Here is a 16,358-nt window from a genome sequence, read left to right on the forward strand (position 1 = left end):
GCATTTTGGTTATTCAGAAGAAGTTGTTTAAAGGTTTTTTAATACAATTGACCCCTGTGACCTTGAATATAATTGAAGGTCATTCATTTGAACAAACTTGGTAGCCCTTCACCCAAGCATGCTACTGGCCAAATATCATCTCCCTGGGCATTTTGGTTATTGAGAAGAAGATGTTTAAAGTTTTTGACATATTTGACCCCTGTTACCTTGAAAATAGGTGAAGGTCATTTATTTGAACAAACTTTGTAGCCCTTCATCCAAGTTTGCTTCTGGCCAAATATTGACACCCTAGGCCTTTCGGTTATTAAGAAGAAGTCGTTTAAAGTAAAATATTGACGCCGGACGCCGGACGGACGGACGGACGACGGACGCCGCGCCACGCCATAAGCTCACTTGGCACTTCGTGCCAGGTGAGCTAAAAATGAACAGCTTAAGACTATATATAGCTACATCATGTGAGGAATGCATGCAGTGTGTTTACTTTTTATAGGTAATGTTCTGATAAAATTACACTGATTTTCTCTATGACAACACTAAATCTGAAATTGAACATTACAACCTCCTTAAATCATTCACCCCTGAAGTTTGATAATGAACTATTCCAACCTTTGAATTGGAAGAGTTCAAATGTGTCTTCAGGAGTGAATGAGTTAATGTTTAATATCTAATTTAAAAGGTTTCTTCACAATCTATATAACTGAAACCTATCAATGCTAGTGGTATTTCCTTAAGATAAAAATATCATTGAATTCTACAACTTCTCCCAGCTGCTATCATATTAATGATCAAACTTACTGTATATGTTTAGATATGAAGTATTTAAGTGACTGAATATGATATTAAACTGGTTTGTGAGTCTGTTAGTGTTGAAAGATGTAACTTAAATAAGAAATTCAATCATTGAACCACATGCACTCGACTATCTACCTGGACCAGGCGTGTTGGACAAGGCTAAACCTAACCCAGAAATAGACATCACAAACTCGACTTATATCATACTCAGTCAGTAACAATTCAAGGTAGTGTTGTTGCGATCAAGTAAGTAATTTTGGAATTCATTTAATTTCTATAGTAGACAAACAATGAACAAATCAACAGCACAGAATGATTTTTATCTATTGTATCTGGAATGTTTATGTATTCATGTGTGTATTATCACAGACACATTAAACGATTTAAATGACTTGTACCATCACAGATACGTTAAGTATACTGAAAAAGTGGAAATTGTCATGGTGTCACTTATTTTTTTTGCATTGAGTAAATTTGTGTGTAAATATTTGAGTACAAAGGACTATGTATGGTTTGGGTGTGTTTTGGCCCCCAAATGCATCAAAATTCAGAACCTTTAAATGAACTTTGAAATGACTGTTTCTTTTAATTTGAATACTTCCCAAACACTATCATGAAAATAGTTATTTGTGTTTCTAATTATTGTTGCCATGGTAACAAGTTCAAATTTGCATAAATTAGAAAAAATTGAATATTCAGTGAATTTTGTCACATTTTGCATAGTCTTTCTCCTGGAAACTGTAGAGCGCATCATTGAACAAACTCAAAATCAAAGGATAATGTGTAGGCACCTGTAATACATCTTTAGGAGAAATATAAAGTTTGTTCAAGAGTGCGCTCTATGGTAACTAAGAGAAAAACTAGGCAAAAACCTGTCAAAATTTACTGAATATTCAAATTTCATTAATTTGTACAAGTATTAACTGGTTACCATGGCAGCCATAATTGAAAACCTAAATAAATGTTCACATAATAGTACCAGGGAAGTATTCAAAATAAAAGAAACAGTCATTTGAAAGTTCTATTGAAGATTTTTAATTTTGATGGATTTGGGGGCCAAAAAATGGCCCAAACTATGCATAGTCCCTTACATAATAGATTACATAGATATAATACAGATTTCAGAACCATTGGCAACAACCCACTGTGACTAATTTAAAGAACTGCAACGCAAAAACTTTCCACATGCGACTTTCCACTTTTACGTAATCAATGGTAAATACTGATAATTGATATTCAGTAATTTAAAACTGATATTTAGGCAAAAAACCCAATTAATATTCAGTAATTTAAAACTGACATTTAGGCAAAAAAAACAATATGTGTGTTTCAGGTTCCCCGATCGACCCTACCGATTTGATCTCACTCGAAAGCACTTTATCCAGTGTTTTGATTACTTGTCCACTGGATACGACCAAATTGATGGATGAACAAACAAGGCAACTATGTATATACTCTCTCTGATTTATAAGCTGGTATCAAAACCAAATTTAAATCCAAAAGGCTTAAAATATGTTTGGTGATTTTTGTAATTTTTGAAATAACCCCAATGCAACCCTTAAAAAATAAAAAATAAAAAAAATAAAAATACATCCTGACCGACCTACCCTATTTTTCAGTCATGCTACCTGAAACATACATAATTTGTTTTGGCTTTAAACAATAACATGAACGGTCGCTCAAAGCAAAACACCAAAAGCATCAGGATACATTTTCACAACATTTAAGCATTAAATTGACAGCAAACTACCACATATATTGAGTACTACAAATGAAAATAAAAATTACGAAACTACAAAAGCTGTAGGTATAAAGGGTTTCCAACCAGTGATAGCATAAATCTACAGAAACGTGTCAACACTACACAACACCAAGCATCTTGCAGTACGGCACAAAAGGCAGGATTTACCTTCAGCTAAGAGAGAGCGAGAAAGAGTTTTTCGTTGTGCGGGGACAGGTGTGCTATTAGGATCCTTCTCACCTGCGGTCAAAAGGATGATGCAAATTCATGAATATTCATAAGGTATATCCCGAGTCCAAGAAACAAAGGGTGATAAGACCAAGTCCTGTAACGCAGTAACCTGACCGGGAGTTTGACCACCACAGTTTAAACTTGTTAATTTCTAAATAAAGATCTTTAAGATCCGATGTCCTAATTCGTAATCACCAGCTTTGAAAACAAAATGTGTATTTTAATCATATGAATATGATTTTTTGGCACATTAATGTAATATTCTGTACAACTTTAAATTTGTGTTCAGCTGTATTTTTTATTTTTTAGCTGTCTGCACAAATTTTGCCCAGTGCCAAATTTTCTTCCTGCTGCTTTAAAGATATATCACAATTTCTGCCCTTCTTGCATTTTTCTTATTGCTCAAGGGCAAAAAGACTGAGCACTCCACTCAAACAAAGACGATACTTTAACCATGATACATTACTACGTATTTATTATAAGTTTCACCCAGTCAGGTTACCCCAATGTGCTGAAGATTCATGTGTGTTTTAAGGTTAAGTGTACCACAGTATTATTTGTAATCGTGAAGAAGAGTTCCTCTTGGAGAGTTTTTGTCTTAGAGTATTCTCCTTTCTATATTCCGTCTTTGCATATTGCAGAGTTATCTCTTCTCTTGAGAACAGGTATTGATTGTTACGTCACTTGTTTAAGAGAGTAACGTCTTAAATTTTTGAGAAAACGACGTAATTTTCTCACACAAACAAATGACGTAACAATCAATACCTGTTCCCAAGAGAAGATAACTCTGCAATACGCAAAGACGGAAAAGATGAATGAATGAAGCAACCAAAAAGAGTTTTTACTGGCCTAGAATGACTTCCCTCGTCGGCCTTTTCATAGACTAATTGGACACAGCCAATGTAATTCCCACATGGTAGCATTGGTAAAGGTAGACTTTGTAATGTAAAAGTCGTGAGTTTGACCCATGAATTTTTTTGTTTTGTTTTATTTCTATTCCAAACATTCAAACTATGTACGATAATTCTATAAAATGTGTCGCGATATGTGACACATTGACTGTTTAAGTTGACATGAGAACAAATAGGGAAATGAGTTCTAAAGTGTTTGGCAACATTTGAGCCCCTTAGTGCTTGTTGTATACCACCAGATTGCTGGATCGATGATACGTGTTCTGTGTGTATTTAAAAACTAATACCCACTCAGAATTATACCAGTGAGGAGACCACAAGTGTTGCTAAACGTGACTACATGTTAATGGTCAGATGAGGTGGGAGTGAGTTTCAAAGTTTGCAGGAAATATTGACACTGTAACTGAATAGACTAATTATTGAACACTTAGACAGATAAGAAAACTGCTTCTCATTTTAGACATCAGTTAAGCATATTCTAAAGTGAAAATAGTAGTGTGAATTTAGAAAATAAGTACATTTTGGGGATAAAAAATGAAGTGATATCTATTTTTTCAAATAAGGCATTTTAATTATTCATGAAGGAACAATTTTGACATACTGATGTTAATGATGAAGCCAAAATATTAAACCACATCATCACAAACAAAATATATATACCGGGGGTATATATATATATGACTTTTACAATATATAGAAAAAGTAGGGAAAAAAACTCACACTTTCATATAGGAATATGTTAAATGGTAAAACACACGTGCAAAAAACTAAAGCCATGAGCAAAACATTTAAGGCGAAAAAACACCAAGATAATTCAGATCCAGAATAACAGGTTTTCCAAACAGGCGAGTATCTTAAAGGGGAGATAAATCATATGTACCAACGCTCAGCAAAGATCTCCTTGATCCTGACATACCGGCTGAAATAACATGCATTAAAATGTGACAATCTTGTGCAATAAATGGAACTTGTTCATAAAAATGGTGAAAATGAACTAAAAAAAATCTTTCTTTAATTTGTGATAAACATGAACTTTTTGCATGGAATTGTAATTGTATCAAGTGAGATACATTTATATTGTTCTACATCAGATATATAATGAGAATAGTGAAATTAAACCTAATATTGTCCATCTTTTTATTTGTAGAAAACTACATGTATTATCAAGTATTGGGTGTAACCTCTGAAAAGTATAACAAGTTAATAAATTTTATTTTTCCAATGCAAACAAACTGTGAATCAAGCAAACAAGTAGGTAAAGGTATGAATATGAATATTTGTTTTCCCACATTTTTTTTCTCAAATTTATTTCACAAAAGATCCTGTAACAGAAAATATATTATCAGTTACATTGAGAAACATACGATTTCAAGGAATCATGCAATCACCAGTTGACAAATCAATTATGTTTAAAAACAGATACATTTCAATCAATCATGCAGGCAAGCCACTCATTAACCATATGTCAATTTATTACAGATATAGTCCACAGTCCTGTCCCTGTTGGTACGGCCCTGTATCAAATGAAGAGTTGATCAACGTACACATCATATTTGACCCAATAATACCCCATCCCATTTAAGTACCCCAAAATTTAATCTCGTTCAAATATACCATCCCTTTATCGTAATTTGCAGACTTACATGAAAAAGTATGTCTATTAATTATAATTAAAAGACTGTTTGTTAAGAATTTAGAATGGTTCTTCAATAAATCTAATTTTCGAAAGTGTGCTAGGTGTCGGGGCACTTACCCCCATTATTTAGTCAAATATAGTAAAACACATTATCATCAATTGAAATATAGCCATGTAATTGACAAAAAATATTTCTTTTGTTATGATTATGTTTCTTTTATTTAAATAAAAAAAGGTAAATATGAAGAAATAAAAAAGAAATAAATAAAATTGATTTAAAGCATGAATTAAAAGGAAGAAATTAAGGCACAAAAATAAAACAGCTCAAAATGAGATTAGCCTGATTATTGTACATTGTGAAGGTTATACTTGGTAAGTACCCCCCCCCCCCCCCCCCCCAAAAAAAAAAAGCTGTACATATAACAAGACTTTGGCAATATTATTGTTTTTAAGTAAACACTGCGGCACATGTATCTGCTGTGTCAAGATTCAATGACATAGACCCCAGCTGAAAGAGATTCCAGAGAAATTCTGGTAAGCAAGCTGACTGATTGTTAATGTATATTCTTCAGTAATCTGTGGACCAAAGTTTTGATATAGGTTTAAATACGTGATCAATACATGTTTTACGCATATTCAACATCTGGTGTACACCGACACATAACCTGTGGTCGTTTTTGAGGATATGCAGACCATTGGCCTCCTGGTATTAGAATAAGTTTGCTGGGCTTAAATTCAGTTAAAGCTGCACAGCCAATTCAGAAAAGAAAAGATACTGTTGCCTTATTCATATACAGGCAACCTCTATGAAAAGATGACTTGTATAGACAGGTGACCTTTATAGATTTTTTACCTCTACAGACAGGTGACCTCTATATATATTTTACCTCTACAGACAGGTGACCTCTATATATATTTTACCTCTACAGACAGGTGACCTCAATAGATAATTGACCTCTACAGACAGGTGACCTCTATATATATTTTACCTCTACAAGCAGGTGACCTCTATATATATATTTTACCTCTACAGACAGGTGACCTCTATATATATTTTACCTCTAAAGACAGGTGACCTCTAAATATATTTGACCTCTACAGACAGGTGACCTCTATAGATATTTGACCTCTACAGACAGGTGACCTCTATAGATATTTTACCTCTAAAGACAGGTGACCTCTAAATATATTTTACCTCTACAGACAGGTGACCTCTATATATATTTTACCTCTACAAGCAGGTGACCTCTATATATATATTTTACCTCTACAGACAGGTGACCTCTATATATATTTGACCTCTACAGACAGGCGACCTCTAAATATATTTGACCTCTACAGACAGGTGCCCTCTATATATATTTTACCTCTAAAGACATGTGACCTCTAAATATATTTTACCTCTACAAACAGGTGACCTCTATTTATATTTTACCTCTACTGACAGGTGACCTCAATATATAATTGACCTCTACAGACAGATGACCTCAATAGATAATTGCCCTCTACAGACAGGTGCCCTCTATATATATTTGACCTCTACAGACAGGTGACCTCTATAGACAGGTAACCTGTACATACACAGGAATAGACATTTAACCAACTACAAACACTAACACATAAAAGGAAACAAACAACAACATCAAGAAATTCAGGAGACTCTATACAAAAAAAAAAGATAAAGCCATTTGAAGTTATATTCTTGTATCATTACCTAGGTATATGAGTTTGGAAATCAAAGGAAGACTCTCAGATTTAGTAAGTTTTAAGCAGTATTGATAAATGTATCCCGATAAATCCTTTCAAGCAGAAAAGCATGAAGTTCAGCAGGTTCCCTAAATCTACTGAATCAAATTTCTGTTCAGAGGCATTCTCAACAATTAATCAATACAAAAATTGTAAAAATAAATGTCAATATTTGGACATATTTCATAAGTCATTTTTCTATAGCTCTAATATGTACTATTTTCTACTGGAAAGTACTGACTATGTAACAGGAATATAATTGAATCAACTTAGACCCACATACATTAAGTGTCTTCACAGTTGACCGAAATAAGACTTGACCTTTGACCCCAAGGGGTATATTTTACCCTACAAGTCAGATCCTTATATGCCATGTTGCGCTAAATCAAACAACATGCTCTCAATTCTCTCTGGTTTTATTTCAGAAGTATGAATTCATAATGAGATGAGAACATTATGTTTCTAAAAAAATAAAATGTAATAATTTTATTTTGAAATGAATAATTATCATCAATCAACATTGATTTTGTCAAATAAATTGGGAAAATGTTAATTTGACTATTTAAAGAATAAGTAGCATGGCGATCAAGGAATTCTAGAATCCAATCTCACAAGCAGGACAGAATCCTGTATCCTCCACATATTTCTCATGAGTGCAATATTAGCAAAAAACGATGTCAGCAATTTTTAAAAATACATACCTTGATCTGAATAAACCATGGTTAAAAAGTGCAGAAAACTTTGTTGCAGAAATGTGAAGCAATTCGCTGGTGAAATCGTACTCAATATCAACCCCAAACCAAAAGTGATCAACAAACTGTGGCATAAGTTGTTGTCAAAGAGCAAAAGCATTCAAGAGAGACCGTCAACGATATCACACTCGATTTACACGTCTAGTGAGGTAACAGGGTAAACATATAGATACCTGATCTTAACGACGCATGCGAACCATGAGTTAACTCCCCTGTTCAAGAAAGCAACAAATTAATGATACTGAACATTCTGTGTGATTAAAAGTCATTAATAGCTTGGATGATATCATTATCTTCTGTAAAAAATAACATAAAAATGCTGATCACATTTGAAACTTATTCATCAGTTTGTGAGAGAAAAAAATCTCATATGAGGCAGAAAGGTATTTTTCAAATTTGATTCTAAAATCACATGCATGGAAGATAAAACCCTACTTCATACTATTTTAAGACACTGAACATTTCCTCATCAAATTATTTAAAATATATATATATATCATACCAACAGTGCGTTCAGTTTACAAATTATCATTTTATTTCTGTCAATTGAGTTTTTAGCCTGTAGACAATAAAAAATTTCAATGTGACTTGACAATTTCTTCATATATACAAGAATGAATATAGTGTATACAGCTATCAGATTACTGATGTTTTTAACGAGTCATTATATAATTAAGTACCGGAGCTTTTATGACGTGATTTGTACGAAGATGACAGGTCTGATTTGGAGGCGCTACTCCGTCTCCTAGCAGACGTCGGTATAACTTCCTCCTCATCATCAACATCTTCATCAATCTCCTCCTCGTCATCCTCACGTCTCCTGTCTTCTCACAAAAGGTTGTACCAAATTAATTATCTTTAATGTATTTTTTCCCCCACCAGATTTCGAAACTGCAAGTTCCTTTTTCTCTATCTTGGAATCAAAAACATGTGCTAACTAACTAAAACTACCCGCAATAAGAACAGTTGCTTAAAGTACTTATTTCCCAGTTCACTAAAATCTGTTTTCTTAATTCAATCAAGTCAGTGGCTGATATAAAGTGGAATGTCATGCGCATTTGCTCTCACTTGAGTAAGTGTTGGTAGTCCCTGTGATATTGCATGTAATGTGAATATTTGACATGATCTTTTATAGATAGTCAACATATGAAAAACAACCATACAGGTGATGCCTGTGAAATACAACTTGGACTTTGAAGTAGGGAGATTGGCTATTAATAGAAGAGAGATTTATTTGTGGCATCACAGGGTAAACGTCGTTTCTTAAATAAACATGTTGTTTTACCGTATTTTTAGGGAAAAGAACACCATTGTGTTTTCATATCAGCTATTAAACAATCAAAAACTCTACAAAACATTTAGATATACTAGAGATATCAGCAAAAGCAATACCAATATCAAATCATTATCTGACGAATATAACAGTTATTCTTCTAATCGTACAAGTTTAAAATAATTATTTCTATAAAATCGGTCAAGATATTATGATAATTGTAGATGTAACTAGTTGACACATCTCCATGTAGCTGACTTTTTAAAAAATTATTAATAATTGAAATTATACATTTGTTTATTTATATATTGTAACTATCTCCACTTCACAAGCCCGTCACATTTTTAGTTTAATGTAATGGAGAGGCACGGTAGTCTAGTGGTAGGACGCCAGGCTCGTGACCGAAGGGTTGCGGGTTCGAGTCACAGCACAGCACTGTGTTGTATCTTTGAGCAAGATGCTTTACTCCACTTGTTCCAGTCTACTCAGTTGTAAATGAGTATGTGGTTGGGCAGTGCCAGAATTGTAGAATGCTAGCTGTGAGCGCCGAAGTGGCAGCACTGGCTGTATGCTCCCCGGGGAGTTGAGAAAGATATTGGCTAGTTACAAAGGCCCTATAACCACGGATAATAATTTGTAAACCGCTTTGAGACGACCCACAAACTAAGCTGGGATAAAGCGGTACATAAGAACCTCGAATTATTATCATTTATTATTATTATTATTATTATGTAGAACTCACAATATTGACGTAACATAAGCATTTCACCTAAGTCAGTACATCAGGTATGTCAGGTCCAGTGCGAATTTCAAAACTGCTAATATCTTTTAATTTCAGCTTAACCTTATGTGTTAAGTGGCTTTGAGACAACAATTTGGTTATATAATTCTTTCGGTTAAAACAAAAATCAAACCCTGCAAAATTCAAATATTCAAAAGGCTAAGCAGCATTTCTATGGGATATAAAGCAAGTTAAAATTTTTTCTACTTACGCATTAAGTATTTTTATATTGCTCTACATTTTGTGAAAATAAGATAATAAGTTTGTAAGCAATGATGTATGAAATTCATAGAAAAAGCAAATTGGTTGAATTAATGTCCACTTCTTCATCAGCCAATCAGAAGAGAGGTAGGGAGAAGATCTCGTGAAATTCTTCTGGATTGCACTTATCTCAGAACTTGATAGGAAAATTAAAGAATTACACATACATTGCATGTATAAATAATTCATGCAAACATTTTGCCAAACCTATACACTAAGAAAGCTATCCTACAGGAAAAAACCCAGCTGCAATAATCTGAAGAAGCATCATACTACCTTATAAAATATGCACAGAACTTCAGATGAGAATTGAACATGCCCAGACAAAATCCTTATAGATTACGTTTAGGAACCACATTTAAAACAGAATGAAAGTCTGAAAGCAACCTATTGCAGTATTTTTAAGTTAACCATTCTAAATGTGGTAGCAAAAATTTGCATATTTTTCTAGACATCACCCATAATTTCTTCAAATGGCACTAACCACAGGAAAAAATGTCAATGTTTAAGTCAGTTTTATCAGACCAAGGTCGTACCTTGTTAAGGTGACAATCACAAATGTATTGCAATATAATTCAATTAGAATAGATATTTTACTCTTGTGAGTGAATATTTACCCAAAATCTTGATTCAAAAGCCCCCCAACTATAGCACTGATTTTTTTTACCATGTGATTATTTCTTATAAACATGCAGACAAACAAACATATCACGAAGTGACTTGTACAAAACACAACTCTGAAATCTCCATGGTTACCACTGGTAAGTGTTGATTAAACAGGATTCGTGGACATCATAACCATTATAATCTCACAACTTCTATTGAACCATAACATACACCCATGCTACAGACAACAACCCACATATAAACATACCACTCGGTTATATATCCATTTATATATCAAAGATATATTTCTGTCACAAGTTAGTTTGTCTTCTCTCGAGAATTATACTCAACGTCACTGCTGCATTGTGCAACACAAAAATGAGGACGAAACAGAGCTGATACAAGATTTTTTTGTGACTGAAAAATATCTTTTGAGAGTCAGACTCGCACATCTGAACTAAAGTCATCACAGATAAACGTTCTGGTTACGATGTTTGGAAACAATACATGGGATTCCTGGCAGCATTTTGAACAAAGCAGACTTGGTTGCAGGATTCGGGAAAATGATTTGATAACATCAATACTTTCTTGGGAAGCATCATCAGAAAGATTTGGAGGCAGTTGGAAGGAGATACATGTAGTTAGGCTAAACATGTTGGATTGGGATCTGGCAGGCAAACAAAGCAGCCTTTTAAGATGACTGGCCTTGGGAATAGGCCACACAGCGAACATCTAAAAACACACGCCATCTTACTTGATTCTTCTTCGGAGGAGAAGAACACTGGTTTCACTGCCTGCTTGGATTTTACAGTGACTTGAGATCCAAATCCTGCATCTTGAGATCTGCGAAGAGATGTTGATGATCCACTAATGTTTTTTTGAGTGCTTGATTCCTGTTCAACCTTCAAAGATCGGAGAGAGGTAGATGACCCTCTGATGCTCTTCTGAGCGTTTGACTCCAGCTCTTCATCAATAGACTCGCGGATAGATGCGGATGATCCAACATTTGATTTTGACCTAGTATTGACAGATTTGCGGAGGGATGCTGATGAACCTGTTAGGGACTGCTGAACAATTGATTCTTTTTCAGCATCCAAAGATTGACGGACAGATGCTGAGGATTTGTTCATACCACGTTGCATTTGAGAACCGAATTCAGAGCCAGTAGATTTACGAAGTGATACTGAAGAACTATGTAAGCCAGATGCTGTGTCTGCTTCTGCCAGTCTCCTAACGGAGGCTGCTGGTTTTGTTCGGGGTGAAGTAGTCAAGTCGTCTGTTACGGTTTGTCCTAACCCAACCTCTGTTGTAGGATCTTCTTGTAAAGGTAAAGTAAGATAAACAAAATATATGATGACAGCTAGAGATCAGAAGACATATTAAAAACCTCTTGAAATGTTCCAATATTTCCTGTCTGGACAGATGAATGTAAGAGACAAATGCGATTGCACCTATAGAATTAGTTATGTCAAACGTGATTTACGCTCCACCAAATAGCTGTTTTTTCCTTCATGGAATCAACAGTGATGCTGGGGGAAATAAAAAAAAGATAGAAATCCAAATCGGTCTGTTAAAACAGGAGAGGAGGTGTCTAAAACCCCTAAATTATATGAATTTCAGAATTAGGAGGTGTAGTGGTTGATTTCAATTTCATAAAGAGTGGATATTATGAACCACGCCACTACTCAGAAGAGATAATAATAGCCACTGATGCTTTAACTTGTGTAGTATTTCACTGTGAAAGTAAAGTGCAACAAATCATTCACTCCATGCAAAATAAAAAATATTTTTCGAGGGATAAATGATAACTTCTGAGTCATGCATGAACAGGTCACATTCAGTGCATGTCTATCAATAGATTCCAGTGTAGGACAACAAGTTACTAGTGGGCAGAGTGGAAACAACCATTTTTAACAAAGAAGAAACATTCTCAGTGAAACGTACGTCTCTTGTGAATATGAAAAGACAAAAACATGTCAGTCAACAACAGAAATTGAGGGGTGGTCTCAAAAGACAAACATCTTACGCCTTGTTTTGAAAGAATGAACAGAAGACCCCCTGGATGACATTAGTGAACTCCTTGACCCCAATTCAGAGTCAGTGCTGCGTTTGAAAGATGACCCAGTGGACTGTATGCTGTGTCGTTTGGCATCTGATGCTCGTGTCATGGACGTTTGAATGTCATCATCATCATCGTCATCTTCATCTACATCCTCAGGAATTTCCTCCATAGCGTCCTCCTCCTCATCTTTTGGTATTTGAAATATTTTGAGTAAAACAGTATAGGAAAACAAGTAAAAAGTAAGAGTAATATTAATCTATGTAATATAAATGTAATGATAATCATATCATGACTGAACCTATTGTATTAGATATTATGGTTGGAATATTTTGTAATTTATTTTCTATTAAAAAAGTATGATTTTCAATTACATAACATTGATTATAACATTGATATTATCCCAGGGGATACAATATTCTGTAAGAAAACTTTTAACTAAAAATTCATATCAAATAAAAAGCTTTTACTTTCAGTTTCAATATATTGACTATTATTCATTTTTTTTTTTATATAAAAAGGTTATTTTCAATTACATAACACTGATGATTTTTTCCCTTCCAATTATTCTATACAAAAGGAGATTTACACTAAAGAAAATAATATAAAATGAAAATTTCTTACTTTCAGTTTCCAATGTATTTGTTAATGAATCATCACAGTTTGAAATGGAATAATGGCAAGGGCTCAGAAAGTTTAGGCTTAAAATTCTAAGTCACTCGGGTTATACACTGGTATCAGCTAGAATGTAAACACCGGTACTGGAGACAGTACAGTTTGTCGTTATACACAGCAGTGACAGACCAATTAACAGCGTAGAGTGAAAGTGGCGGTATAAAGAAGATGGCAGTATGAAGAATATAATCTTCATAAAGCAAACGTCAGTGACAATAGAAAAAACATCCTTTATACAGTCAATTCAATATGTATGTTATTGAACTTGATGGCTATTAAAGTGTATATAATTACTCGGTACTACACTGGCATTGCATGTTCACAGTACTTAGAGGAAAATGTTAGACGAGCCTCTAAATTTGACTTAAATTGTATTGAGGATATAAGACATTCAAACCAACTTTAAGATGATGATAACTGACTTATCACCCTTAATATTCCAGGTTAAAAAAGATTACACTTGGCTATAAAATACCTAAGAAGTTACAATATTGTAGCTCAATAAATCTGTATAATGAAGGTAATTTCTGACTCAATCGCTCTGTAAACAAACACAAAGATATTATCTGTGACATAATGTGAAAAGTTTTTGGACTAGGTGAGATACAAATGCTGAAATAATAAGTATTCAGCTCGAAAATAAGCAGCAGCAACCCCATAACCAACGCTGGAAATAATGTTTGCAAGAAACAAAGCTTTCTCAATCTGTTCTTGTTTAACATACTGAAATGGAAGAAAATGTCATGGCTGTATTTGTAATAAGCTACATATATAATGTCACAAGCAGTTTAGTACTGTGCTTTTGTTCCTTCAGTATACTATAGTACATATACCAGAGTGACGGAACCGTCATAAGCCGTGAAGCGTAACACTGTGAGTAACCTTGAGTCTTACGTTCTGCTGCCTTCAAGGTCGAATCTGACCGTAGGGAAGACGATGACCCCATCCTTTTACTATCTGAAGCTGAAGTGAATAGTGTGAACTTTAATATTAATCCGTCAATATTTAAATGAACAGACATGCAGTGTACCGGTATTTGGAATCGGCCTGTCGCCCCCACTAAAATTATTATCATCCCTGCCAAAAAGAAATTATGATACCCCTTCACCAAATAATTATATACTTTCTTACCACCACCCAATATGTATCACCTTCCATCCCAACAGAGATTTTATATGCATAATACAGCAAATTAAAACATCTTAAACCAGATTTCAGAAATGCAATGGACATTTATATTTGAGATAAAGTAGAAGCCTGTCCATTTGAAGTTATGCATGCATGTAAGTTCACTATGCCTCCTAACTCATTCCAAACATTTACACCTGTACATACTACTATATAGTTTGTAAGACTGTGTTGATCATACATGCAAAGTGAAAATGTCTCGCAAATCTAGGCACATAACTCAAAAAAATAAAGCACTCACAAAAATTGAGAGACTTTCAGAAACAGTGCCCCTTTGGAGCATCAATCTTATTGTTGTCTCTAGGGGACCCTTAAGGGCCTTTGTTCCTACTGTGGTCTCCATAACTAGTTTTATTGTGGTTTGAAAGAGCTGAAATTTGACCCTGTGACCCTTTGACCCTATGACCTTTAGAAATGTAGTCTAGGTACCTTTGACCCAATAGGTCATTGGTCTTACGGTGGTCTGGGGGTCATCCTCGATATCCAGGTGGTAATGCTCACTTAAGTCTCTGCACCTCTGGAATATGTCATATAGCAAAATTGAAGGCATAAAGACAGCCGTTTGATTGGTCTCGGGTTAAAAAACCCTGACAAATCCCTAGGCTGATACATGTCCTTTGAAGATTACAAATGGGCGACACCCGACTTCAAAACCAGTCATTTTTTACCATTACGCGACCGCCAGATTCTATTGATGTATATTAAAGGATCAAACAAGTCTTCTTGTCTCATCAACAAGGTGGTACACACTGAGCCTTCAGTTATGCTTTGACATATTCCAGGGGTGCAGAGAGCGTAAATGAGCATAACCCCTGGATATATCGAGGATGTCTGAAGGGGTTAAACTGTTAATACCTTGTTAAGATATCATTTTTTTTTTCAAAGCATAAATATTATAACAATGCAATGTAGACATAATCAACTTAAATATCAGTGATCTATCTTAAGTTAGTTCATTACTATACACAAGTTCTTCCAATCTGTTTTTTCTTCATATTATTTGGAACATTGTTTTAATTGTATTGGCAATACTCTACAATAAGCACCAATCAAAGCAAAAAAAAGGAATACAATGTAATAACAAAGTGATTGTCACACACCTAAATGAACAGTTCTACTGGTACTACTACGCCAGGTATAACAAGATATGTACCGTTGACTTTATGTCTATTTTCCCCCAAAAGAAAAGTAAAAGTCCTTACTTCCTCCGTCCTCTACAGAAAATTCAGATTTAATGGACGCAGTTGATCCCATCTTTTTCCTCGACGCTAGAAAAAAGGCACGACCATTTAAACACAGCATTAAACCATCTGATGACCTCTGTAATTCTCAACTTTGTCAAATGAATTAAATCCGAATTTAGAAATTAAAAATAATGAACACAAAAAAACATCACAATTTATCCGTTTCACTTTACAAAATTAATAAGATTATTCATGTTATTTATAATTTGAGATAATAAAAGCTATTACGATCAGCATACTCAATCTTTACTGAAAGTTTCATTATAAGTGAAAAGTTAATCTCACATTCAACTCGCTGTGTGACCTTTGTAAGTGAACATGGGTAGTGCAAAACCATCAAGCCCAAACTCAGACAGCACCAAACAAAACTGTGCCAGAACAATTCACGTGAATATTTAAAGTTTTCGAGTGAATACCTGTATTCAATACCCAAATGAATACCAATACAAGTACATACTTAAA

General features: G+C 34.4%; 1 protein-coding gene across 14 annotated transcripts in view; it reads right to left on the minus strand.

The window, feature by feature from the left end:
- Positions 1-16,358, minus strand: part of LOC110454542 (EF-hand calcium-binding domain-containing protein 7-like) — a 46,268-nt gene that overhangs the window by 13,691 nt on the left and 16,219 nt on the right. For 6 of the 14 annotated variants that reach the window (XM_021504082.1, XM_021504088.1, XM_021504085.1 and 3 more), the window contains 8 exons: positions 15,855-15,920; positions 14,359-14,427; positions 12,757-12,978; positions 11,485-12,048; positions 8,490-8,633; positions 7,983-8,021; positions 4,556-4,594; positions 2,702-2,773 (listed from right to left, as the gene is read on the minus strand). In XM_021504082.1, coding sequence (XP_021359757.1) covers positions 2,702-2,773; positions 4,556-4,594; positions 7,983-8,021; positions 8,490-8,633; positions 11,485-12,048; positions 12,757-12,978; positions 14,359-14,427; positions 15,855-15,920 — 1,215 coding nt within the window. The remainder of the gene's footprint in view (positions 1-2,701; positions 2,774-4,555; positions 4,595-7,982; positions 8,022-8,489; positions 8,634-11,484; positions 12,049-12,756; positions 12,979-14,358; positions 14,428-15,854; positions 15,921-16,358) is intronic. The other 8 variants (XM_021504081.1, XM_021504089.1, XM_021504083.1 and 5 more) reach the window with 8 other exon arrangements.

Source organism: Mizuhopecten yessoensis, unplaced genomic scaffold (assembly GCF_002113885.1).
Source record: "Mizuhopecten yessoensis strain PY_sf001 unplaced genomic scaffold, ASM211388v2 scaffold7907, whole genome shotgun sequence".
Classification (NCBI taxonomy): domain Eukaryota; kingdom Metazoa; phylum Mollusca; class Bivalvia; order Pectinida; family Pectinidae; genus Mizuhopecten; species Mizuhopecten yessoensis.